This window comes from Hesperophylax consimilis, chromosome 14 (assembly GCF_061612785.1).
Source record: "Hesperophylax consimilis isolate HC1 chromosome 14, BYU_Hcon_1.0, whole genome shotgun sequence".
Taxonomy (NCBI): domain Eukaryota; kingdom Metazoa; phylum Arthropoda; class Insecta; order Trichoptera; family Limnephilidae; genus Hesperophylax; species Hesperophylax consimilis.
This window is the reverse complement of record NC_142849.1, coordinates 16,859,978-16,885,934: the sequence shown is the minus strand read 5'-3', so window position 1 is coordinate 16,885,934 and position 25,957 is coordinate 16,859,978. Positions and strand designations below refer to the sequence as shown.

At 37.0% G+C, this 25,957-nt stretch overlaps 2 protein-coding genes across 6 annotated transcripts in view; both read right to left on the bottom strand.

Moving 5' to 3' along the window:
- LOC149417979 (DNA helicase MCM9-like) overlaps positions 1 to 4,346 on the bottom strand; it is a 64,753-nt gene extending 60,407 nt beyond the window's left edge. For 2 of the 3 annotated variants that reach the window (XM_089639268.1, XM_089639265.1), the window contains exons 1-2: positions 4,128 to 4,346; positions 2,731 to 2,990 (exon numbers count right to left, since the gene is read on the bottom strand). In XM_089639268.1, the coding sequence (XP_089495394.1) occupies positions 2,731 to 2,990; positions 4,128 to 4,222 (355 nt within the window). In that variant the 5' untranslated portion in view covers positions 4,223 to 4,346. Of the gene's footprint in view, positions 1 to 2,730; positions 2,991 to 4,127 lie in introns of those variants that run through there. The other variant, XM_089639266.1, reaches the window with a different exon arrangement.
- A 15,674-nt stretch (positions 4,347 to 20,020) lies between these two features.
- Positions 20,021 to 25,957, bottom strand: part of LOC149417978 (protein toll-like) — a 31,404-nt gene continuing 25,467 nt past the window's right edge. For 2 of the 3 annotated variants that reach the window (XM_089639573.1, XM_089639574.1), the window contains exons 5-7: positions 24,632 to 25,282; positions 22,102 to 22,266; positions 20,021 to 21,902 (exon numbers count right to left, since the gene is read on the bottom strand). In XM_089639573.1, the coding sequence (XP_089495699.1) occupies positions 20,931 to 21,902; positions 22,102 to 22,266; positions 24,632 to 25,282 (1,788 nt within the window). In that variant the 3' untranslated portion in view covers positions 20,021 to 20,930. The remainder of the gene's footprint in view (positions 21,903 to 22,101; positions 22,267 to 24,631; positions 25,283 to 25,957) is intronic. The other variant, XM_089639572.1, reaches the window with a different exon arrangement.

The window sequence follows — 25,957 nt, the reverse complement described above, 5'->3', positions numbered from 1 at the left end:
TTGTCAATTGATTTGTTTTAATAGTTTCTTTTTAATTCACCAAAAAAAGGTGAGATCCCTGAGGCATATGTGCGGTAAAACCATGAGAAATGTGAAGATTCGCAAATAATGCAAGGCTGAGTTGAGCATAATAAGTAAGATTAAGGAACCCTTAGATGGTTTGGGCATGTAGAGCGAATGAACAAGGAAAGGAGTATAAGGAGAATATATGACGCAAATGTGAATGATAGAAGAAGTCGGGGACATCCGAGGAAGAGATGGCAAGATCAAGTCAACCAAATACTTGTGTCGGGCCATGTCAATAGTCAGAATAACAGAAGAGTATGTAGATATTAATAAGCTATATTATATTATTCGGGTACTTCAACAGCCTACCCGAAAAATGATGAAACTATCTTTGTAATTAATTATAAATTTTAATATTCATAATTACAAACACAAAATATTCTACATCTTGATACTCACCACTCTTCTAGACACAAGCGCCAGCTTCTATAGAAGAACATTAAAAAATCAAAAGCAGTGAAAACTAATTGTATGAATTATCTTTGTTAACATTATTGATTATACTCTGTAAATTGATTAATTTAACAAATCAGGGTGTCCGGAAACTCGTAGTACAAGCGGGAAACTGGTGAATCTACATCACATTTGGAGTCGATTTTTTAGTATATTTTTTTTTTATTTGAGCTTTCGTTATCGAGTAAATCGAGTTTGAAGTTGATTTTTTTTTTTTTAATTTTTTTTTTTTTAATCAAATTCTTATAAATTATTACTGAAGATCAAAGTACCCAACTAATTAAAACTATTTGAAAGTAAAACAAATGAAGAAACTCGGATTTGAAGCATTATTTTGAAATCACCCTTCATTTAACCCGGTGTAATCATAAAATATTTCTGCTCTGCAGGGTTAAAACATCTGTTATTCAACCCTAAACACCAGAAAAAACTTTAACCCTAAAATAGCCGAAAAAATATTTTTTTTTGTTTTTTTTTTTTTTTTTGAAAATGCTCAAATCAAAAAACTTTATGTTTTTTTGGGTTCCCCATGTGGTGTAGATTCTCCAGTTTCCCGCTTGTACTACGAGTTTCCGGACACCGTGTATATTATATTATAAAAAAATAAAAATAAATAAAATAAAATAAAAAAATTATATATATAGAAAAAGGGATAAAATTGGATATTACAACATTTAAATTGATAGAAAAAACTATTTATGATAGGGTTGAATTGCTACATTTTGGTTTCTTTAAGATTTATATTTAAGGTCTACAATTAAATCTATCACCAAAGATTTACTAATTAATGTGACGAAATCATACTTCTCTTCATACATAATAATTAATATTGTTTAAAAAATGTATGTACCTAAATGGTAATGTTAAAACCATACGCCAAATAAAAACTGATTTAAAGTGTGAAAGTGAGTGACGTAATACAGTTTTTTACAAAAATATAAGAAAAAATCACTCGATATTACCACGGTTAATGACAGCCAACTGATATTTACGTCTACAAGTAGGTAGGTACATACCATAAAAACAATCTTTTTTTTCTAAATATATTGCATAATTTTCGCAAGTAGAAAGGAGAAAAAATATAGGAGTTCCTTTCGCTTTTTTACTAGCAGGTGTTCAGGTTCTTATGACTAGTACGTGTCTTATATCTTGCTGTGACTTGACTAACTTGTATTCCGCGGATCTAGTAAGGACACAAATTCTTCAACAGATTAGAATTGAGCGATCCTGTGGATCGACTCGATACTTGGAAATCACACAACTGAAAAAGAAATAAATGCTTAGATTCCTTGAATAAGTGAAACAGAGACTGGAATTTAGCTCCGTACAAACTCGATATCGAAAAACCAGTGACGTGTGAGGGCTTAGGACCTCTTGGACTAAACCGTCACAACTGAATACGGAATAAATTTGATTAATTTCTTCAATAATTGAGACATAAGACTGCGAAAGAGACGCGTTCTACTCGGAACTACCTACTTGGGAGATTCGCGGCGTATTGTCTGGGGACTATCGATGATTTACGGGTTTTTATTATTGCCCCGCGGGACATACACTTCACAGCGCATCGCCCAATTTATCTGCGCAGCAGTTATCCAGAATAATAATTAATATTATAATATTTAAATCATTTATCAATATTAATCAAAATATATTTTATCAATATTGTTCAAAATACAATTTAGAAAGTGCCACACACACCGCCACCAAGTATTAAATAAATTCAATTTGCTGCCATTGAAAGCAATGTCAACGTAGATATGCCACTCTAGCATCTTTAGCAGCCAGCGTTGTTGATACATATTGCCAATATTTTACTGGAATTGTACATATCTATCTATATAATTAAAAATGTAAATGTTTGTTTGTTCAAAATCTTAAATTTTCAAAAGTTCTTGACTGATTGGTTTTATATTTTCACACAACGTTTCATTTGAATACATGTGTGCTTTTATATACCTATATTCTATAGATGTCACCTTTGACAGATAAAAACATTTTTTTGTTAAACAGCGTCATCTGTTGGACAAACATGCTTTTTTTTAAAACAGCGCCATCTGTTGGACGTAAAAGCAACATGCGTTATTGTTTCTCTGTCTGCACAGAAAGACTGAGCAACATCAACGCGTAGCAGGGTACAGCTTGTTATTAATATTATAGCGTATTTGCTAACACCTCATCTCAACCATCACTAAATAGATGGTAACAAACCTGCCACTTTTAAAAAACATCCCAAATCTTTGTTCTTCGGTATTGTACTTCTATGGAGTTCCGGACATACCGGGAGTCCATAAAACCTGGCACTCACATTCTCCTTCACCGATAACCGCTTTTGAGATGTTGAAGACTCTTCATCCAAGATTCTCTGTTGAGCCTTTATCAAATCCTGATCACATTTAGCAAGGGTGTTTTTGGGATTGCACAAAACGCCATCCCCTGTATTTGGGTCTGCTTCAAATAAATTCAGAAAACTGAAAACGAAAAAAAAAAATTGTTCAAACTTGTTGATGAGTTTTAATCTATGGAAGGACAACAAAAAACTTGTTGATGAGTTTTAATCCATGGAAGGACAACAAAAAAACTAGTTGATGAGTTTTAATCTATGGAAGGACAACAAAAAACTTGTTGATGAGTTTTAATCTATGGAAGGACAACAAAAAACTTGTTGATGAGTTTTAATCTATGGAAGGACAACAAAAAACTTGTTGATGAGTTTTAATCTATGGAAGGACAACAAAAAACAAAAATTGAATAATAGAAACAGCCGGTAGGAGAAACAATGTTAAAAATATAGGTAATTATTTCCCTAAACGCCACACGTTTAATAGGCACAGATCATAGAAATTACACTTCATTTGAACTTAATTACTACAAGAAAAGTTCAAAATCTATGCGGCTGACTTGCGCTATATTCTCGTGGCTTGGGCTATTATGCCTGTAACAGACCACGCTATACTCTCTTGCCTTCTAAAATGATCCCTTTGCCAGAACTCTATAGCTCTAGAGATTTAGCTCTAAATTGAGTCAGTCAGCTCCAAAAAAGGGGTTTAACTTCTTAGCTCGTTTTTTCAGATAATCTAGCTCCTTTTTTTATATATATATAACTCGTCAACGAGCAATGAAAATTGAAGAGTTATTTCTTTAGTAACTGGTTATTTTTTGGAATCATTTTTAAATATCTTTTTGAATTTCATGCAAATCTTGGAACCAGAAATTAATCCTAACTGAAATAGGATCGAGCTGAAACTCGGCAGATAGACTCGTTGTCGATGACAATGCATTCAATTAACTTTTGGTGACATTAAATCAATTAATATATGAAATAAATGTCAGTCCTACCCGATCGACATTTGGCACAGTTGTTAAGTGATACAAGTAATTTCAATCTAAATAATACATCAATACTAAATACATATAAATTACTTAATTAACCCAAACTACGAACCTAATTACCTATTTTGTGCACGTAAACAATAGTTTCTTGTAGTAACTGTTGAAACAAAGTGTAATTTCCATAACCCGCGCCAAAAAGTACGGCGACTAGGTAAGTAGTTACCAAAATACATATATTTTGTCGTATTTATCAATGAAAGGCATTTGAAACTTACTCCACATTTATGGAATAACTGTTGTATAGGCTGACATCGGAAAGAATTCGTAAAAGATCATCTCGATGTATAGACAAAATGTATTCGAGAAACATTGCGTTGAAACAAACGAAAACAAAAACACAATTACTTTATTACTATAAAGTCATCAAATGATATCACATAATATTTAATTACTAGAAAAGAGTTTTTGTGATTTAAAACATTCAAAACAATCAAATTAAGTTGACAGCGGTACCATAGATGAATAACGTGAAATAGGGATGGCACGTGTAATCGAAACAATTTAATACCTGACCATCCGATTCCGAAATATCAAAAAATATTGTTATTTCGATTGAAGAGATTTAATGTCACAGAGATATTTTAGAGCTATGGGAACAATGGGATCAACTGAGATTAACTGGGATCGAATTTAGTTCTCGAAACTTGGGTGCATTTTTTCGTTCTCAGTACACCAATTCATCTACTGTGCAAGTTAATTTAGTTTTATCGAAATTGAATGCCTCCAATGATCATGAATGACTCGCTCACGAGCTTCCAAAGAGCGAGACGGCTATTTTTTCATCTGCACCTGGGTCTCGCGACCTACTCTCGCGAGGCGAATGTCCATGGATTGTCAAGACCCAGGTATTGCGATCTACTCTCGTGACCCAGGTGCTGGCTGCAGGTGTGGCTTGGCGAGTAAAGATAGATTAGAGGTGCATGAGCATGAATTTCGTAAACCTGGCATCACATCTCGAATCACTTGCTCGCGACAAACAAAATTTGTCTATTTAATAGAGATGATAGATTTCTAAAATCTAAATTAGGTTATCACCGTGGTTCCAGTTTTCAGTTACCGGAGACCAATGTAGAACATATAAACGCTTCTTCTTCCAGATACTTTTGAAAGTGGTTTCCGATGACGGGTAGGTTGATCGGCAATAAGTTTAATAAAAAAATATATAAATAATTCATACTGTTAATATGTTACCTAAAGAAGCCGGGTAACAGGTAATCGGATTTAAACTCATGATGAAAGAGAAAGGGGCATTTTTGGCCCGGAGCTCTGAATGGCTATTTTATCAAAAAAATCGGATTTAGGGTCGTGTATGACCTGGTACGGTATCCGAAGTGAGCGATCCGGATCATGTAAAACGTGTAGCCATCATGTAACTCTGCGTTGTTGTAGGAATATTCTAATTAATCATTGAAAAACAAAATACTAATAAACTTTAATGAAAGATGAAAAATAACAAGACAAAAAGACATGAAAAAAAAAATTAACGGTCTCAATTGGGAATCGAACCCAGAATCTCTTATATATTCAAATTAAAGTGATTAATTTTATTACGAGTAAGTACTTTTGAATGTTTTCAATTCTAAGGTTTTAATTAATTTTTTTAAATTTTATTTTTTACAAACTTTTTATTGGATAGAGGGATAAGTTACGTACCTAACCAGAAGCACCAAATGTGTATTTACATAAATATGAAGTTTAAAAAAAAATAACAAATTTAATCGAACCAACTTTGGTTTAGAACGCCTTTCGGTACCTTATTTTATCGGAATAGAACGGCCCTGTAGAAATAATTCGATAAACATTATAATTTTACTAACACGTCACACACGACGGTAATACAACTAATGCGAATCTCAGCCAGTGCATAACTGACCTACTTCAATTTGGTCTAAAAAAACTTTAAATTATTCACAAGGGGGTCCCGGAATGTCCCCACAGTTTATGTATTGTGACTCAAATGCGCATTTGCCGATTCACGAAATCCCTATGAAATGTATTCAATTCGAATAAAATATACAATTTATAAGGAAAAAATGTCCGGTGGTGGCACCAGACTGCGCAGATAGCTGAGCATACGGCCTGTCAAGTCGCAGTCGCCGAGTCGCGTTAAGCCACCGCCATCTTTTATTAGTACAGGCCGTGCTATATAAAATGAACTAACAGTTAAAGAGAACTGTTTTCAACTTTTCCAATGGGTTCAGCAGGGTTTGCCACTAAACTATTTTACCTATACTACTATATATGTGCAAAAGTCCAAAAAGGGTATATTTAACTGTCAGTTCATTTTCTATATCACGGCCTGCATCAATGGCGGTGGTTTGTCCGTAAAATCTTTTCAAATTTCAAACTTAAAAGGGTGCTGAAATATGGGTGGGATCAACAATGATTTTTTTCTGTATATTGTTTATGGCCTACTTGGTAATCACAGATACAAATTATATATATATATATATATATATATATATATATATATATATATATATATATATATATATATATATATATATATACTGTCAAAATTGAATTCACTAAATCAGGATATTAAATACATTCACCACAAAACACTGGTTTTGCTTTAGAAACCTACATTAACTTTATACAATTTTCAGTAAAGATAGTTTCGATTTTTGCTTTATTTACAGACAGCCATTCATAAGACATTTAACAATGTTAAAAACACGTGGCGGAGAATTCACACTTTGATTAAATAAATATTGAATAAAAGCACTTCACACGAGTTTAGCGATAGCTAGATGGGTAGTTGAATTACGAATGCCTTGGCGTGTAAATATGTGACAAACATTTGCATCATTTTGACAGCCCGCGTTCGAAAAAAACTTGAGTTAATAAAAAATAAAAATCTATGAATTATATAACAGCTCACTTCAGGCTTTAGACATATAAATAAAATAGGAAAGCATTGTGTAAGCTTTCTGCAAATGATAACTGTTATATGTAAGAATGTTTGAAAATTAAATAAAATAAATGTTTTACAAAAGGTAAAGAAAAATGGCATATTGTGACGTGCAATCACTCAAAATCATTTTACATAACTTGGAATAATATGCCGAAAATCATTCAAGCAGTTAAAACATATCAGCTTAACCGGCTGGTATCCGAGTGGGCGAATTCGTTGGATTCCCACCCAGACGTCGCGACTTCAAATCACTACTAGCTAAGTACTCCATCACTGCACAAGCAACATAATCCACTTACACCTGTACCTGTCCTGTGTCCACAATGTTTATCACTGTGGGAACTAGCCAGGGCCTCCTCCGACAATGGGACCCTATGAAAATTTGGTACTTATATTATTCTGTGTCCTGTGTCCTCAATATGGATCATTTTCACAGCATCCCCAAATATGACATATTATGCCTAAAGGAACAAATTTTCCCACCGTGTGGAGTAAATATAAAAATCGGTTCCTGGCCGGGGCCCACAACTCTGAGGTTGAGTCTCTAGGCCAGGATCTCTTGGGCCGAAAAGGAAGTCCGGACCTGACCAAGGCGACGCATTATGTCTGTTTTTGAAAATAAACACATTTACTTCAAATTATTATGAAACAAAAGACAAGAAAGGGAGATGATGGATAATGATCGCATTTCTCCTTTGAGTGAAGCAGACATAATATGTACTCGTACATCGTTTGTCTCACTATGAATGTGTGTATGAAATAGATGCAGCGTTATTGTTATAAAGATTGTAAGAAATATTAAAAGCGACCGTTTACTAGATAGAAATCTCATGTCAAGCGTTGATAAATCAAGTTTTTTTTTTTTTAAGAAAGACAAACATTCCCGGGTTACGAATAACCTGACAATATTTGAAAATCTCCTACTACCACCACAGTAAGCTGAAAAATGTTGCTTGTGTTGTGATGGAGGACTTAGCCAGCCGAGGAATTGAATACACTACGCCTGGGTGGGACCCAAACGCGATGTCAACTCGGCCACCGACCGGTTGTAATGACATAATATATTCTTTGATAATCCCGGAAAAGATTATATTTATAAAATTAAAGCAGAATCGTCAAAACTTTTAAAATATATTTTTATAGATAAAAAAATATGTGTTTTAGGAATATCTAAAATATTAATTAGATTTGACATATTTTAAAGTAAAAAAAATATATGAAAGACTTGGAAAGCAAAGTAGACAATCGTTACAAAATGTACATTATTTATTCGATTATTTCTACACTCGATTTCAGGAAACTAGAACTAATGTTTCGAATTTGTCATCACTACTGCATACTATTTTTTCTATGGCTGTTATTTGAATTTGAAGGAACGAAAATATTTTTCATTTTATTTTTTAATTAGCCATGACAAAAAGAAATGTCCATGGGACGAATAATGTTTATTTATGGGACGAATGCTCTAAAGTTTTAATATGTTATTATTATAATTACGTCATTGTAAATAAATATATGTTTACCATAGTAATTCAGTCTTCAATTTAGAAGTGTTATCACAAAAATAAATAAAATAAGTGATGTGAGCAGTGAGTAATTTCTTCATTCTATGTAAGTACGAATTACTAACATGGTGAGTGATTTATTTATGCCTACACATTACGAGAGAAGCCGCAAATCCAAAGTGAAGTTCAAAGACCAATATTGTTATCTCAAAACCACCAACTATTCACATTGGCGGTTGCCACACATTTCATAAGTAATGCAATTTTCTCGTGGAATTCTCAGAGAAAACAAAACATCAAATAATAATATGTGATTTACAATAATATATGCAGGTAACTCATGATCTAGTCAGGCACTTGGTATGCAAGGACTCGGAGAAAATAAATACTTCATTGTGTAAATAATGCACAATCTCTTACTTATTTTGCACCCAATACATTACTAAAGCAGGGTCGGACTGTTCACCTTTCATTAATCTCTTACTCACTTATTTTGCACCCAAATACATTACTAAAGCAGGGTCGGACTGTTCACCTTTCATCAATCTCTTACTCACTTATTTTGCACCCAAATACATTACTAAAGCAGGGTTGGACTGTTCACCTTTCATTAATCTCTTACTCACTTATTTTGCACCCAAATACACTACTAAAGCAGAGTCGGACTGTTCACCTTTCGTTAACTTCTGTCTTTCATTTTGCCTCTTTCACTCAAAGTGAAACGTCTGAATACAAAATTAAAGAAAAGTGCCGAATGAATTCATTAGTCATCCGTTGATGTTGGATTTCGGCATTCGGCATCTTTCACTCGCACTCGGAATGAAAGAAAAATGAAACGTCTGAACACTCGGTCATTTCTCTCAGTACAATTTGCAGTTTTATTCGTGCATGTATACTCTCAATCATCAGAGTATCTTCGATAAAATTGTCAAATTCCACTCCACACTTATTACGCAAATAAAAAATTACACTTATTTTCAACTTAATTACTTACCAGAAGAAACAACTATTTATGTCAGGGGAGCTGGTAGAAGATGCAACAGTTCCATTTTTTTCAATAAAAGTTAAGTCAGGAAATTTTTAAAATAACTGAAGCCAACAACCTAAAAACCTATTTTGTGCATATTTACTTAAACATTACTTAACAACTGTTACATCTATTAAAGACCTTGGTGTCTCTCTTGATAGCAAGCTTTCTTTTCGGGATCACATAACTCCAATCGTTAATAAATCCCTCAAACTACTTGGTTTCATCACTAGAATCACTTCGGACTTCAAAAACGTAAATACCCTCAGAACTCTTTACTGCTCCTTGGTTCGCCCCCATCTTGAATATGCTTGTGTTATCTGGTCTCCTTTTTATGCTGTCCACATTCGACGCATTGAATCTGTTCAACATCAGTTCTTAAGAGGGATTGCTAGGAGGCTAGGATTAGAAAAAGGCAAATACTCATATGATGAAATTGAACTAACTCTAAACCTCTCTCCTTTGGAAGTCCGTCGGGAAAGAAATGACCTCATTTGCTTCTTCAAAATTATAAATGGTATTATTGATTCACCTACTCTACTGCAACTCATTCCCTTCAATATCCCCTCGAACAGACTCAGAAATAATGAACTGCTCTTCCTAAACCATCATTCGACAAATTATGGATATTATTCACCATTGTCCAGAATGTGTAGACTGGTCAACTCAAGTCAAAACCTCAACTTTTTTGGGATAAGTCTGAATGATTTTTGCCAGTCGCTAATCAAGTGACGGGATATTAGTGTGCTGTGGTCCTGACCCACAGCGTAGTCTTGACTTGATTCGACTTGTCGTTTTATTTTCTTATATTATATCTGCCTTATGTCTTTGCTTTCATGTACCTTTGTCTACTCCTGTATTTTTTATTTTACTGTATTCGTGTTATTATTTTGTAATTTGGACGATGTCCGTTAATAAATAAATAAACCCCCAACTTAAATAGTTGTCCCCATTATATATCAATGTTGAAATGTTGTTTTTTTAAAGAGCCTTTGCATTAAGTGGAATTCGACAACTTTACCGTATCTTTTTTCTTTATTGATGGAGCAACAAGTAGTAGCAGTTTTTCAAATTTACTTCTATCCATTCGAAGATGATTAAAGTATGATTCAGGATCTTTTTCCGCTAATTCTCTCACTGCATTTGAGGATCCCAACTTAAAATCCATGGTCACACCCACCACCGTCGACGTTTTCTTTTTTTCTTTTTAGTGAAATTCTTTGATCATATGGTCACAAACCAAACGAATTCCTAGGCGCACAACCTCGTTCGACGGCATCATAGTCGGAAAGGACGGATGAATGTTCATTTCTATATCATTCTGTATGTACCGTGTGAATAATAAAAATGAACGTTCACTCGAGTGAAAATTCAGCCCCAGTGAACCGTCTGTTACCCTCTTAAGCCATAATAATGTTGTTATTATTAGCTTTCTAGAACATTTTCTCTATCTATAGAGCCAAATCTGCATAGAGAAAATAATAATAAAATAATAGACATCGTAGTCATTGAACGATAGCCTCTTCGTCTCAGACCCACGGATTAAAATACTAGGGTTCTTTTCCCATGATACACACAGTTTTGACAACCGATCAAAATGTCTTTTCAATACATGAGTTTATCATTTAATTTAACTTCAATTAAATATAGTTTTTTTCCCAATCGTCACTTTCCTGGTACCCACTTCATAGGCACATGCATGGGCTGCAGCAGATGCACCAGCTGAGCCACGTTATGGACGTTTCTCCCCTCGCACACTGCTACCACCTTTCACACTCTTCAAACCATCGAAAGCGTTTGAACGAGTTTGTTTTTTTATTTGATAAAGTATCCTGAAAATGGATGTTTTTGTGGCGAAGCTCACCTAGTGTGTGACCACATCGCTGTATCAAGCCATTATGACGAAAAAACGCGGATTACCGACCCTACAACACATCTCATTTCCATAAATCCGTCATTCTATCCAAATATATATTTTTTTTTGATTTTTTATACTGTAATTGTTACATTATCTAGCGATTCCGTTTATTCAATTTTTCTATTAACTTGCCTACCAATGGACAATGGACAATATCAGCGGGAACATAACAAGTCAATCGGTTTAATTGTTGGCAGATGAATCATCTAAATGCGTTTAAGATTGACGATTGATTTTATTCATTAATTTCATTCATTTAACATATATATCCAGCTAACCATAAAACACCCTAATATAATGGAACTTCCTTCTTCTTCTGGCGTTAGTAAGATTAGATTGTTAATATTAATTTTAGTTGTAAGTTGCTAAATATGTAAATATGTCGTTAAGATAGTAGTTATAGGCCTTAGTCGTAAGTCACTAGATATAAGTCTTAGAGATAAGTCAGTAGTTCTAGTATTAACTATTTAAGAAATATATTTGTACAGCGCCCTTGAGGTGATTTCTCACGAAAACGGCGCTATATAAATTAGCCAAATATTATTATTATTATTATTATCTCGAACGCCCGAAAGCAGATCAGCATACAACAAATCGGCAAAGGAATGCAAGAGAATCATTAATAGGTCAAAATTCGAACACGACCTGCAGATCAGCAAAAAGCTGGCTGCCTGCCCGCATGGCAGCAGAGCATTCTGGTCCCTTGCGGGCTCAATAGGTCGGAATTTTTGCAAACCCAGTTTGCCACCTCTTACCAGACCTGACGGCTCACTAGCAAACACCGCCACCGAAAAGGCTAACTTATTAGGGAAAATGTTTGCGGAAAACTCGACCCTCGATGACGGAGGTGCTGTTCCGCCGTCGGTTCCTCACTGCGGCTTCTATATGAAAAAGCTGAGGATCCGGCATCGGGATGTACTCCACGTTATACGGGGGCTCGATGTTAACAAAGCTAGTGGACCTGATGGAATACCTGCCCTGGTATTGCAGAGGTGTGCTGCGGAAATAGTTCCAGTTTTGACAAAGCTCTTCAAAATGTCCCTGAAGTGTGGCACTGTGCCCTTTGGTTGGAAAAAAGCGGTCATTCACCCTATTCCCAAGAAAGGTGACCGCTCCAACCCGGCCAACTACCGCCCCATAGCGATCACATCAGTTCTGTCCAAAGTGATGGAACGTGTGATCAACGACAAACTGCTCACATACCTCGAGAAGAACAAAATTATCAACGACCGTCAATACGGATTCCGGCAGAACCGCTCGTGCGGTGATCTTCTCGCGTATGTGTCGCATGTTTGGGGGCGGTGCCTGGAACGTCACGGTGAGACCCAAACGGTCGCACTAGACATATCCAAGGCCTTTGACCGGGTCTGGCACCGAGGACTTGTCAACAAATTGCCTTCATACGGACTTCCCGCATCCCTGTGTACGTGGATTGCTGACTTTTTAAGGGATAGGTCGATTCAGGCGGTTGCTGACGGTTTCACCTCATCCTCACACTCTATAAATGCTGGCGTCCCACAGGGATCGGTTCTGTCTCCGACTTTGTTTTTGTTGCACATCAATGACCTTTTGACATGTGCACCGATTCATTGTTACGCGGATGACAGTACAGTTCATGTTAGCTTTTTGTTTGACAAGCCCCCAAAGGGCACACAAACTCCAACGGCTCGGAGGGCTTTGAAGCAGAGAATGGACGGTTATCTCGAGAGTATTTCCTCCTGGGGTAAAAATAATCTCGTCGAATTTAATGTTTCGGTAAATATTCGGAATCGCTGGACAAGGATTATATGAAATATTTTTAAATAAAACCTTCTGATTTACCTTAATTACTATAAAAGGAAACTGACTGCATTTGGGATATTTTTAATTTTAGCATTTTAATTTTTAATTAAGTGAATCGAAAATTCACTTTCGTTGTATGGGATGACAGCTGGAATGATTTCTGTTGATGATATTTTCTCTGATTGGTATTCGATACGAGTAGCTAGAATTTGAATCATTTCAGAATGCAAATTCTAGTTAGGTACTGTTTTGGCCAAACTCGAAAAATAAAATATTTTTTTTACTTAATAAATTAAATTATTTATATTTAGGTATTATTATAATTATTGTTTTATTTAACCTAAACTATAGTAACCCAACCTATAATAATCATACCTAAACTAACCTAACCTAAATCCTAACTAACTAACTAACTAACTAACCATCACGCCGTTTCCCCGCAGGGGTTAGGCAGAGAGGACGGACCGCCAAACAACTCTGTCTTGGCACACACTCCTTGCCTCATTCACATTCATACATCGTCTCATACATACTCTTCTATTGTTCTGACTCTTGACATGGCCCGACTCAAGTATCTGATTCACTTGGTCGTGCCATGTCTTCCTCGGGCGCCCCCGACTTCTGCTACCATTCACATTTGCATCGTATATTCTCCTTACACTCCTTTCTTCGCTCATTCGCTCTACATGCCCAAACCATCTAAGCGTCCCTTTCTTGATCTTACTCATTACGCTTACATCAGCCTTGCACTTTTTGCGGATATCCACATTCCTCACACGATCATACATGGTTTTACCACACATACGCCTCAGGGATCTCATTTCAACAGCATTCAATCTACTTTCATCCTTTCTTTGCCAGTTCCATGCCTCACTTCCATACATCAGGGTAGGTACCAGCACTCCATTGTGGACTGCTAACTTCGCTTCTTTGGACAATTTTTTGTTAGCGCCAACTGCGTTCAGTCCTCCATTAATGGAGTTACCTGCATTTACTCTTCTTTCAATATCTCTGTCAGCCTTCCCATCACTCGTAAACATGCTTCCTAAATACACAAATTCATCCACCTGCTCCAAGTATTCCTCATTCACAGCTATATTACACACTGTTTTCGTACTTTCTCTTTCAAACACCATTACTTTAGACTTACTTACATTCATCATTAACTCATTCTTCACGCATACTTCGTTCATCCTAGACACGAGAGACTGCAGATCATCCATACTATTAGCAATCAGCACCGCATCATCAGCATACAACAGGCAACATACTTTCAGATTACTCAAATTCGCGCCCAATCCCACATCTTTCAATTCTTGCATACAATTATCCATGTATAGATTGAATAACCACGGTGACATTACGCAGCCTTGTTTAACACCTTTTGTGATATCAAACCACTCCGTAAAACCACCGTTCACCCTAACACATGCAACGCTTCCCTCATATAGAGACGCAATTGCCTGAGTCAGATTCGCATTCACTCCATACTTGGACAACACCTTCCATAGCTTTTTCCTGTCGACTCGGTCGTATGCTTTTTGTAGATCTACAAAGGCACAGAAAAGTTTCTGGTTTTTTGCCAGAAACTTCTCGGTGAGCATACGCAATGAGAAGATCTGGTCCATGCACCCCCTTCCACTCATAAAAGCACCTTGCACATCCCATATTTTATCCTTTGTTTCCTTTCTTACCCTTTCAATCAAAATTCTACCATACAGCTTGCCAACTGAACTTAGCAGGCTAATAGCCCTATGATTCCCACATTCCATACGTGACCCTTTACCTTTGTATAATGGCATGATCACTGCTCTTCTCCAATCTAAAGGCGTGTAACCTTCCTTTAAACATTGGTTAAAAAGATTGCACAACCATGTGAGAATTATACGGCTACCTCCTTTAAAATATTCAGCAGCAATATTGTCGAAACCGACAGCCTTACCATTCTTCATATACTTAATTGATCTTTCTATCTCATCCATGCTAATTTCGGTAACATTCAGTCCATCATCGTTCATATCTGATTCGCCGCTAGAATCACTGTCACTCACTTCGCTTTCAAAGACTTCCTCGAAATACTTCATCCATCTCTCTTTTATTTTTTCCTCATTCGTCAACATTTTTCCATCTTTCGATTTTATTACTTTCATGCTTCCGGTTTCAGGGCCACACCGGGACCTTTTGACTTCCTTCCAAAACAACTTAATGTTTTCTTGGAAATGGTTTGTCATTTTCATTCCTTCTTCCTCTTCCAGGCGTTTCTTTCGTTCTTTCACTCCAACTCTTACTTTTTTCTTACATTCCTTATATACTTCTTTCGCTCGATCCTTCTCTTCGCTGGAAGCACTGCCAGCCGCAATCAGACATAACCATGCTTTCTTCTTCTCTGAGACCAGTGCTTTAATATCATCATCCCACCATGCATCACCTTTCTTTCTACCTTGCGTACTTATTCCACACACCTCTCTAGCAGATTCACAAAGACTCACTTTTATGTGGTTCCATGTTTCGTCTATGCTTAGACCATCCATTTTTTTCTCATTCAATCTCATCTCTGCACAATTCACATACTTACTCCTCTCATTATCGTTTTGTAGTTTTTCTATTTTGATTCTTGTTGGAGTTAGTACCGTTTTCACTTTAGAGCGCCAACCGCGAAAGAGGTTTACTCTCGACACCACCAGAAAGTGGTCAGTTTCAACCTCTGCCCCTCTGAAAACTCTAGTGTCCTCGGTAACGGCTCTCAACCTAGAGTCAATTACTACAAAATCGATAATTGACCTCTCATTTCCTCTTTCCCACGTATATTGGTGGATACCTTTATGATCGAAAAAAGTATTGGACACAAAAAGGTTCCACTCTAAACATACTTCAAGTATTCTGTTCCCGTTGTCATTCGTTCTTTTATCCCCAAACATACCTAAGGCCGATTCAAATCCGTCACGTCTAATTCCTACCCACCCATTCAAATCGCCTGCCATTATAATCCTTTCATTAATATTTTTCAGTCTCATCACATCATTCACACCAGTCCAAAAATCATCTTTCTCTTCGTCACTCTCAGAATTGACAGGGGCATAACAAACAACAAGAAACACCCTTGTCAAACCGATTTTGAACCTAATCCACATTATTCTCGGACTTACACATTCATACTGCAACATACATTCAATCATTCTGGGAGACAGTAGTGCTGCAACACCCTGACACGCCCTCTCTGTATCTGGTCTCCCAGACCAAATGACGAGCCTATCGTTATGCTGCATTGTACCGCTCCCTTTTTTCATACTCTCTGTTACACAAAGTATGTCCAAACATTTGCTAACCATCGTGTCACACAATTCATTCATCTTTCTTTCCATACCTCCTCTAATATTCCACGTACCAATTCGACATTGTTCGAGTTCCTTCCTCCTCTTTGCGCCACCGAAGGGTTGGCGATGTGATGGATAGCGAGCCTCATCGACACCTGTGTCGGCCATTCCCTTCTACAAACTGCTTATCTAGTCTAACATAATGATACTTAGGTATAAATCACTAACATACAAATTAGTATAATATTTAACTTAATCCTAACGCCATCAAAACTATTCCAGATGTCCAAATGAAAAAAACTTAATTCTAAAACAAAAAGTATTATAATCACTATAACAATACACTAATCACTGCATAATTGTTTGTACTAGTTCATATTGGCAGAAGACAAAAGACGCGGCTTCATTTCGATTTCGTCCTTCCTAGGGCGTAGGGGCACGGGGCGGTGCAGCGGGGGTGTAGAAATTGCCAGATGATTGTTTTTTATGGGTCATCTTGTAGGGGCGATGTACATATGATAAATATGTGTCATTACCTCTACTGGAACGAGAAGCTGTATAGACTGGAGCCAGGAGCTATTTGGAGTAGCGTGACTGCAGAGGCGAAGTCGAACAAACTGAAGCTGAATTCATCATTATCCTTACGAGCGTAAACCAGAGGGGTGTTCACGGGACTCCCGAACTCCTGACGTTGCTGATGCAAACCACTTCAGTATATGTTTATGTTTGAGGTTAGTAGAGTGGACTCCTAATTTTCGGCATGCTGGCGAAGCTCAACTCATCATCGATTTGGGGGAGGTTGACGCGACCTAAACCTCGCGCTACCCACGTGGCCCAAATGGTTCCTGACACCAGGCTATCATGCCACCGGACCAGAGCAGCTCCTTGTACCTAACGGTATAAGATGAATCTTCATCATTCATCATCAACATCAACATCAACAGTTACCACCAAGGACCCACATTCCACCTTCATCACCCTCCGGCAGGAGGCAAAACATGTCATTATCTCATCTGTCGCTGAGCGATATTCAATTCATTTCTGGAGGTGTTGGGATTGGACCATCAACTTGGCTGCTCTCGAGCTGGTCACGTTGATGGGTGGGATTTGGACGGAGACCAATCGAAAGCAACACATGTTTTGTCTCTAGCTATTCCCGAAAATACCTACTCATAGAAATAACTCACAAAACTAACAATCCATAGTCAAATCATTAACTTAGAATCTTGTGCATCTTGAATTGAATTGTCTATAGTGAATTTCATGTACTTAATTTGTAATTAATTGTCTCATTATATTAGTACATTATCAACTGCAGCAACCGGAAACGTTTGGGCGAGCAAACAAGGTAGGAAAAGGTAGTTAAAATCAGGGTAGTCGGTCATTGTCTTATTTTCGAACCATACAGAATGTAACACGCCTCATCTAAAAAGAACCAAAGTTACCACAACCAATTAAAAGGATCCTTCAATGAATTAATCCCTGTCGAAACAAAAAATTGACACAACGTGACATATTAATTCGTTAAGATTGAAGGGTTGATAAACCGCGGGAAGTTGTAAATCAAACGTATAACAAAAGCTTAATCCGTTAACGAGAATAAGGGGGGACGTTAAAAACATTACAGTGGACAGAGTCGAGGGTTTTTTTCAGGTATTTAGGGGCTCCGGACCAGAGATGGCTGCCAAATTCGACAGTAGGGCGCACTTGCGATTTGTACAGGGTCAGCAGTTGTGTACTATTAAAGTATCTGCGGGCCCTGTACAGTACGCCCAGCTTCTGAGAGGCCAGCTTTACTCTGGCTTCGATGGAGCCCCCATACCTGAGCTGGTCACTTATAGTTACACCAAGCATATCAATGGAAGGCCTGTTCGGAAGATTGCTTCCGTTGAAGGAGACTAGATTATCATTTAGATCCCTTTTAGACGTAATCAGACAGGATTGGGTCTTTGAAACATTGGTAATTATTCGGAATCGCTGGACAAGGATTATATGAAATATTTTTTAATAAAACCTTCTGAGTTACCTTAATTACTATAAAAGGAATCTGACTGCATTTGGGATATTTTTAATTTTAGCATTTTAATTTTTAATTACGTAAATCGAAAATTCACTCTCATTGTAAGGGATGACAGCTGGAACGGTTTCTGTTGATAAATTTTTCTTTTGTTAGTATTCCAGATACGAGTGGCTATATTTTTTACCATGTGCAAATACTAGGTAGGTACTATTTTAGCCAAACTCGAAAAAGAAAATAAAGATATTTAGGTATGTTTTATAAAATAGAAAAATTAAAAAAGGTGAGGTTATTATAGGTTAGGTTGGATTATTATAGGTTAGGTTGGATTATTATTAGGATATAGGTTAGGTTAGGTTAGGTTGGATTATTATTAGGATATAGGTTAGGTTAGGTTAGGTTGGATTATTATAGGTTAGGTTGGATTATTATTAGGATATAGGTTAGGTTAGGTTAGGTTGGATTATTATTAGGATATAGGTTAGGTTGGATTATTATAGGTTAGGTTAGGTAAGGTTGGATTATTATAGGTTAGGTAGGATTATTATTAGGATATAGGTTAGGTTAGGTAAGGTTGGATTATTATAGGTTAGGTAGGATTATTATTAGAATTTAGGTTAGGTTGGATTATTATAGGTTAGGTTCGATTATTATTAGGATATAGGTTAGGTTAGGTTAGGTTGGATTATTATAGGTTAGGTTAGGTTAGGATTTAGGTTAGGTTAGGATAATGAGAGTGAATTTTCGATTTACGTAATTAAAAATTAAAATGCTAAAATTAAAAATATCCCAAATGCAGTCAGATTCCTTTTATAGTAATTAAGGTAACTCAGAAGGTTTTATTAAAAAATATTTCATATAATCCTTGTCCAGCGATTCCGAATAATTACCAATGTTTCAAAGACCCAATCCTGTCTGATTACGTCTAAAAGGGATCTAAATGATAATCTAGTCTCCTTCAACGGAAGCAATCTTCCGAACAGGCCTTCCATTGATATGCTTGGTGTAACTATAAGTGACCAGCTCAGGTATGGGGGCTCCATCGAAGCCAGAGTAAAGCTGGCCTCTCAGAAGCTGGGCGTACTGTACAGGGCCCGCAGATACTTTAATAGTACACAACTGCTGACCCTGTACAAATCGCAAGTGCGCCCTACTGTCGAATTTGGCAGCCATCTCTGGTCCGGAGCCCCTAAATACCTGAAAAAAACCCTCGACTCTGTGCAAAAACGGGTGGTCCGTTTGATAGATTCCCCAATCTTAACAAACGGACTGCAATCTTTAGAGCACAGGCGTCGGGTAGGTATGCTGTCCTTGTTCTATCGGTATTACAATGGAAGATGCTCTGAGGAACTAGCGTCATTGATCCCTTCGGCACCGGTGCGTAGTCGGGATACACGCCAAACGCGCGCCCAACATTTGTACACGGTTGACATTTGTCACATGAGAACGGGTCGCTTCTACGATTCGTTCTTAAGTTCAACAGCTCGGCTGTGGAACGAACTGCCGGCCTCTGTGTTTCCTCCCTCCTACAACATGGGACTCTTCAAGACCCATGTTCACTCGTTCCTCTCCACAAAAAGACCCTCCACACAGCATCCCCAAAGATGACACAGGCCCTGAGGGAAATTATTTTCTTCAGGGCCTCCTGTGTGGAGTTAATATAAAAAAATAAAACTATGCTTTTGTGTGAGTCATGGCCGTGTACTTTGTGCGCAGCTGTTTGTGGCCCACTTAATAATTCTTGTGGTGTGGTTCACCATTAGGTACCCGGCGTTAATTCCTGGTTTCACAACACGGTGCCCCCTGTATCAGAACCTACATTTGATCAAGTACAGAGATATCTTTAAATAAAAAATTATAAAACATTTTTTATTTTAAAATTAAAGCATTAACTAATGCTAACTAATTATACAAAATTGTTTAAAAATAGTTGAAACATCAATCTTTTTAACTTGTCACAATCGAGTCCTACAATAATTATGTACAAAATAGTCTTCTGTGAGATAATAATGTTATATGAGATGAGTGCGCAGTTAATTTTAGACTTTTCTTTATCACAGTGAAGTTGTGTCAGTATATTTGTCCTGACACACATAATGACTGAGTACATACAAATATGCATGTGTAACCACTGTTTATTTAGGCTAAAACAAACCGTTTAACGTTTTTAAAACCATTTCACATTATTATTCATGTATCCACGTTTGAGAATTTACTTTGTAACACTTTCTCATAGAACCATTTGTTTTTATAAGTAAGTACACAATATTTGTTTTCTTTGTCACACATGGTGAAATATTCCTTAAATTCACTATTATGTATTTATTTATTGTTATTAAGTTTAATTTGTAGAACTCCATTTTATTTTTTTATTTTTTATATATTCAATAATATTGTTATTGGGTTTATAAAAACAGTTTATTTTTAAACAAGTTCTGCTTCTACTTAACTATTATGTGTTTTTGTACTGAGTATACTCAATGAATAAAAGAAAAATTTAGATAAGTAAAACAAAACTTTTACATTATTCTATAAGACTTAGACGTCAGTTTGTTTGGCACTTCCATTGGCCTTTAGTCCATTTGTGATAATAGTATCATTAATCATATTGAGCAATTTTTGGGAGCCCTTCATCACATTTGTGGCATTCTTCCCGTTAATGCCATTTTTTCCATTCAGTTCACTAGAAAAGGAGTTGGCATGTTTCATGAGAGGATTGGTAAGTTCTAGGTGAGCAGGGGGGGTGTACTGGCCCTGGGGTGTAGTGGGCGTTGTTGGATCGACAAGGTCAAACCTATCGTCGAATCCATTTTTCCTCAAAACCTTCCGTTCAGATGCAATAATTTTATTCATCTGGTGGTGAGGTAATGCGTATCGTAGTTTATCCCAGAACCATGGATCCCCCCACTTGATGTAAGTATTCATGGAGAGGTACGCTTGTAGTTCAGGGTCCAAGTTGTCGGTGGGCCCAATGTCTCCGTATAAAATCAGGATAACTCTGGCTCTTCCCTCTTTTAAGGCAAGACTGTGAGCGGCTCTGAACTCCATCCTTCCCCAAACTGATTCCAAGAAGTTGGGAGATAAAACCACCAAAGTCCTTCTTGAATCTTCTACAGATCTTGCTATCTGTGTCGGGATCCAATCTCCGGCCACCCAATCTCTGAAGTGAAGGCAAATCTTGAAAGGGTTGGGTCCTCCCTCAAGTTCTGCCACTAGTTTGTCGGTGACAAAATCTTCATCCTTGTGGGAGAATGAAATGAATGCATCGTATAGCTTATCTTTGTCCAGTTCAGTTTCTGTTATGCATGACAAACAGAGATTATGTGCAAACAACCACACATTGACTTCATTCTGGTATTTGTAGTATAGTGCAGCTAAAACACCAATCAATAGACCAGCAAGAGCAAACACTACACTGATCACTATAGGAGTTGCACTACAAAGATCTCCTAGAGGAATGGAATCCACTCGTTTACCATTAGAGCACGTGACATTGGGAAAATCCTTGATCTGTAAGAATCAAAACAAAATATTTTAACATTAGAAATGCACACATAAGCATTGTGATAAACCAGATAGACCACAGTAGATTGAACCTCAGTACAATTGCTTATTGAACTAAACTGATACCCCGGGTAGATCTTGCTTTGTAATATCACATTGTACTTGTCCAAGAATATCTGACCGTGGTTATGAAAAATATCATTACTTTCTGGAATCTGCTTTGCAGGAATGACAGGAAAGGCTGGTTGTCGCAGTCGCAGGCAATATGGTTTCCAGAGATCCAAAGCTCTTTGAGAGTTGAAGAATTTTTCAAAATTTCGCTGACAATTTCATTTATGTGCACCAGATTATTATTTCTCAAGTCCATAATCTGAAAAAAGTACATAAAGAATAGAATTACTTCCACAGTACGTATGTTTTCAAAATCGTTTAAATTGTTGATAAAAATAAAACAACTGCAAGGGGGTACCCAAAAGAAGCAGAATGGATGTGGCGGGTACTTAGTTTTTGTAGTACTAGGTTTTGCTGGTAAGTTCGTGTACAGCTACCTTTCCCTAGTTAGTATGCCAAGCGCTGCGCTGGAGAAGTGGTCATTTCGGCTGGGATGAATTTTTTGGTGAAAGTTGTTTGGTGGGCTCGTCGTTTTTGCGATGGCTCATTTTCATAAACAGCGTGTGACTGTGAAGTTTTGAAAACAGTCGCAGAAACTGTCAAAATGTTAAAAACGACCTACAGGGATGATACTACGTGAAAACTCAAATTTGAGAACCACAAATTTTTGTGGTTCTCAAATGGAGGACAAACTCTGAATAGATAATTCCTCTCACATTGAAAAAACTAATTAGCAAAGTTTTGATGTTTGACCTCACTTGATAAGTTTTTTTGGAGTGCGGCAAATTTGGAGTCTTCCATTAGCTTGATCGTTTCAGGGTTTTATCCGTAGCACCATGATTTGTTACCTGTGATGGACCTTGGGCAAAAAATTTAGGTCATTTCGCAACACTGTTCACGAAAATGACCAAAAGAACGAGGAGCATACAAAACAATTGCCACCAAAAAATTAATTAACACCAGCCGAAAGGACGACTTTTCCAGCGCAGCACTTGGTATACTGACTGGGGATAGGTAGCTGTACAAGATCCTACCGGCCGAACCCAGTACTATAAAAACTAAGCTCCCGCAACATCAGTTCGGTTTCTTTTGGGTACCCCCTCGTATATATAGATTTATAAATATAAATAAAAAATTATATTTATTTTTTGTCCCGTACGTGTTCCTATACCGTTCATCCGATTTAAATGAAAATTTCAAAGTTTGTCCTTATTAGTCCAAGGAGTGTTTAGAGAGTGAATTTGGTTTGAATGGTAGAAATGGTCGGGGACGTCCGGGAAAGACTTAACGCATTATCTCTGCACTGGAATAGTTGAATTAAAATCGATATAATGTGTAGTTTTTTTAATAGTAAAAATGCAATATACAGTAGTAAGTAGTAGAAAAAGTCAAGGAAGCCCCGAGGAAGATTGAACGCATTATCTCTGCACTGGAATGAGATATGGAGTCAAGTTGTAGAGACATAATGTAGCGTTTTAACAGTAATAATGTAGATTTCATGATACCACATGAAGTGAAAGGTATAAAAAGACTTGGACGCCTGCGAAAAACATTTGTTGTAAAATGAGACGTAAGTGATGAACGAAGAAGGAGAATGTTTCACTTGAAAGTAAATGGATGAAGAAGTTGAGGACGCCCATGGAATACACGGCACAATCAAGTGAAACAAATACTTATTATAATACAATAATATTATTTTCATATTAAAAATGCACCCAGTTGTCAGGTGCACTAGAATTCACAATCTCAATACTTTACCCCAAACATTCATAATCCCCGAGCAACTCTGGGTACACGACGTTTTGTACAAAATAAATCACAAAACAATAATTAGAATTACGTTGAAAAGCGTTACCAACATCTAACAGAACAGCTAATGATTAAAATAAAATATTATTTTTTGCAACATTCTTCCTACTATCTCCACTCATCTTTTTTTCATAAGCCCCAAATATCAGTCGGTCCTCAATCTCGCTATGAGAGATAATTTACATTTGTCAAGTTGCTCCCTGGTACAAGCCCTGGCAATTGAGTGATACCATTACAAAAAATACTGAACATGGGGCCATGACGCTGTAATATTAAATGTTAGATAGCAGTTTCTATGTTTTTACTTTGGCAACATTTGTCCCGCGCAAATTTTTTGTGGTTCATAATCCGTAGTCGTGGCATTTTTTGATTTACCATCATGTAATATGTTTGTTCTACATTGATGTCCATTATTAAATGACAAAACTGTTTAAAAATTCTATAATTATTTTAATTGTTTGACCTGAGAAACCATTTTGCATTTTGAAAATAGGTATTTTGCATTTGAAATGCTTTTCTAAAAACCATTTTGCATTTTCAAATGGAAAAGTTTTGACCCATTTCCATTTTGCATTTCAAATGGTTTTGTGTACCCATTTTGCACATCTCTGGTTTTACCACACGAACGCCTCAGGGATCTCATTTCAACAGCATTCAATCTACTTTCATCTTTCTTTGCCAGTTCCATGCAAATAAATTATACCAATATTATTAATTACAGTAATTACCTACAAAGGAGTCTACTGGTATTGACAAGAGGAGTTAAAATTTTTGGCCAGGCGCCGTTATTTGCCAGCATTGAAATTGAAACTTACCTCAATATTTTTTGGAATATCTTCCACTGTAAGTGATGAAATATTATTTCCCGCAACAAACAATTTTGTGATTTGATTGTAAACCTTTTGGTCAGCGGAGAGCGGAGCTAGACTGGTCATCAGTTTGTTTTTATAGTGCAGCTCTATCGCAATCAGATGTACGGATGAGGCATCTGGTATAGCCGGCACATCCTCGATGCCCGTGGAAGAACAATTCACAACTAAGGACAGATCAAACGGTCTTTGATTGCAGATACAGTTCTTAGGACAAGCGGGTAAACTTCGCCAGAAGTTCAGTGGGCACACCAGCTCTTGAGGTTTAAGATCTATAAGTTGTCGTCCCGCTAGATCGCTGGGGGTAGCACAGGCCGCACTGCCCGGCACCACTGAAACTAATTTCTTCACATACGCATCCAGTTTTCCTTCTAGATACAGTATGAAGTTGTACAGTACGCAATCACAATGGAGTGGATTGTGATCTATGAGAACTTCCACCACACGTTCAGGCAATGAGACTTCATAGTACGCCTCCGACTTGGATGGCTCTCTATGCTCGGCTGTGACTGGTGCGCTGTTGAAATTGATTTTTGATATACTGTTATTCTTCAGGTCCACTTTCAGATTATTATTCAGGATTTGGATATCTTCAAACTGTAAAAAATAACAATATGTTATGAAGAATTTTCATACCTATCTATATTAAAAAAGAGTTGCCTTAATATTTTTTTATCATATGTCCTGTTTTACGAATTCAAAGTTGTGTGCCTTTAGTGATAGTAAGAAAATAATACTTTTTGGAGGGTCTTTTTGTGGAAAGGAAGAAACACAGAGGCGGGCAAATCGTTCCACAGCTGAACTGTTGATCTCAAGAACGAGTAATAGAAATGACCCATTCTCATGTGACAAATGTCATGGGCTCGCGTTCGGCTTGCTTCCCGACTGTGCACTGGCGCCAAAGGAATCAATGATGCCAGTTCCTCGGAGCATCTTCCGTTGAAATACCGGTAGAACAAGGACAGCATTCCTACCCGACGCCTGTGCTCTAAAGATTACAATCTGTTTGTTAAGATAGAAGAATCTATCAAACCGACCATCTCTTCACAGACCCGAGGGTTTTTTTAGAAATTATGGGGCTGCAGACCAGAGGTAGCTGCCAAATTCAATGATGGGGAGCACTTGCGATTTGTACAGGGTTAGCAGTTGTGTACTATTAAAGTATCTGCGGGCCCTGTACAGTACACCCAGCATTTACTAACTTAACTCTGGCTTTGATGCAGTCCCCGTATCTGAGCTGGTCACTTAGGACGGGTTGTTTCACAGAATATG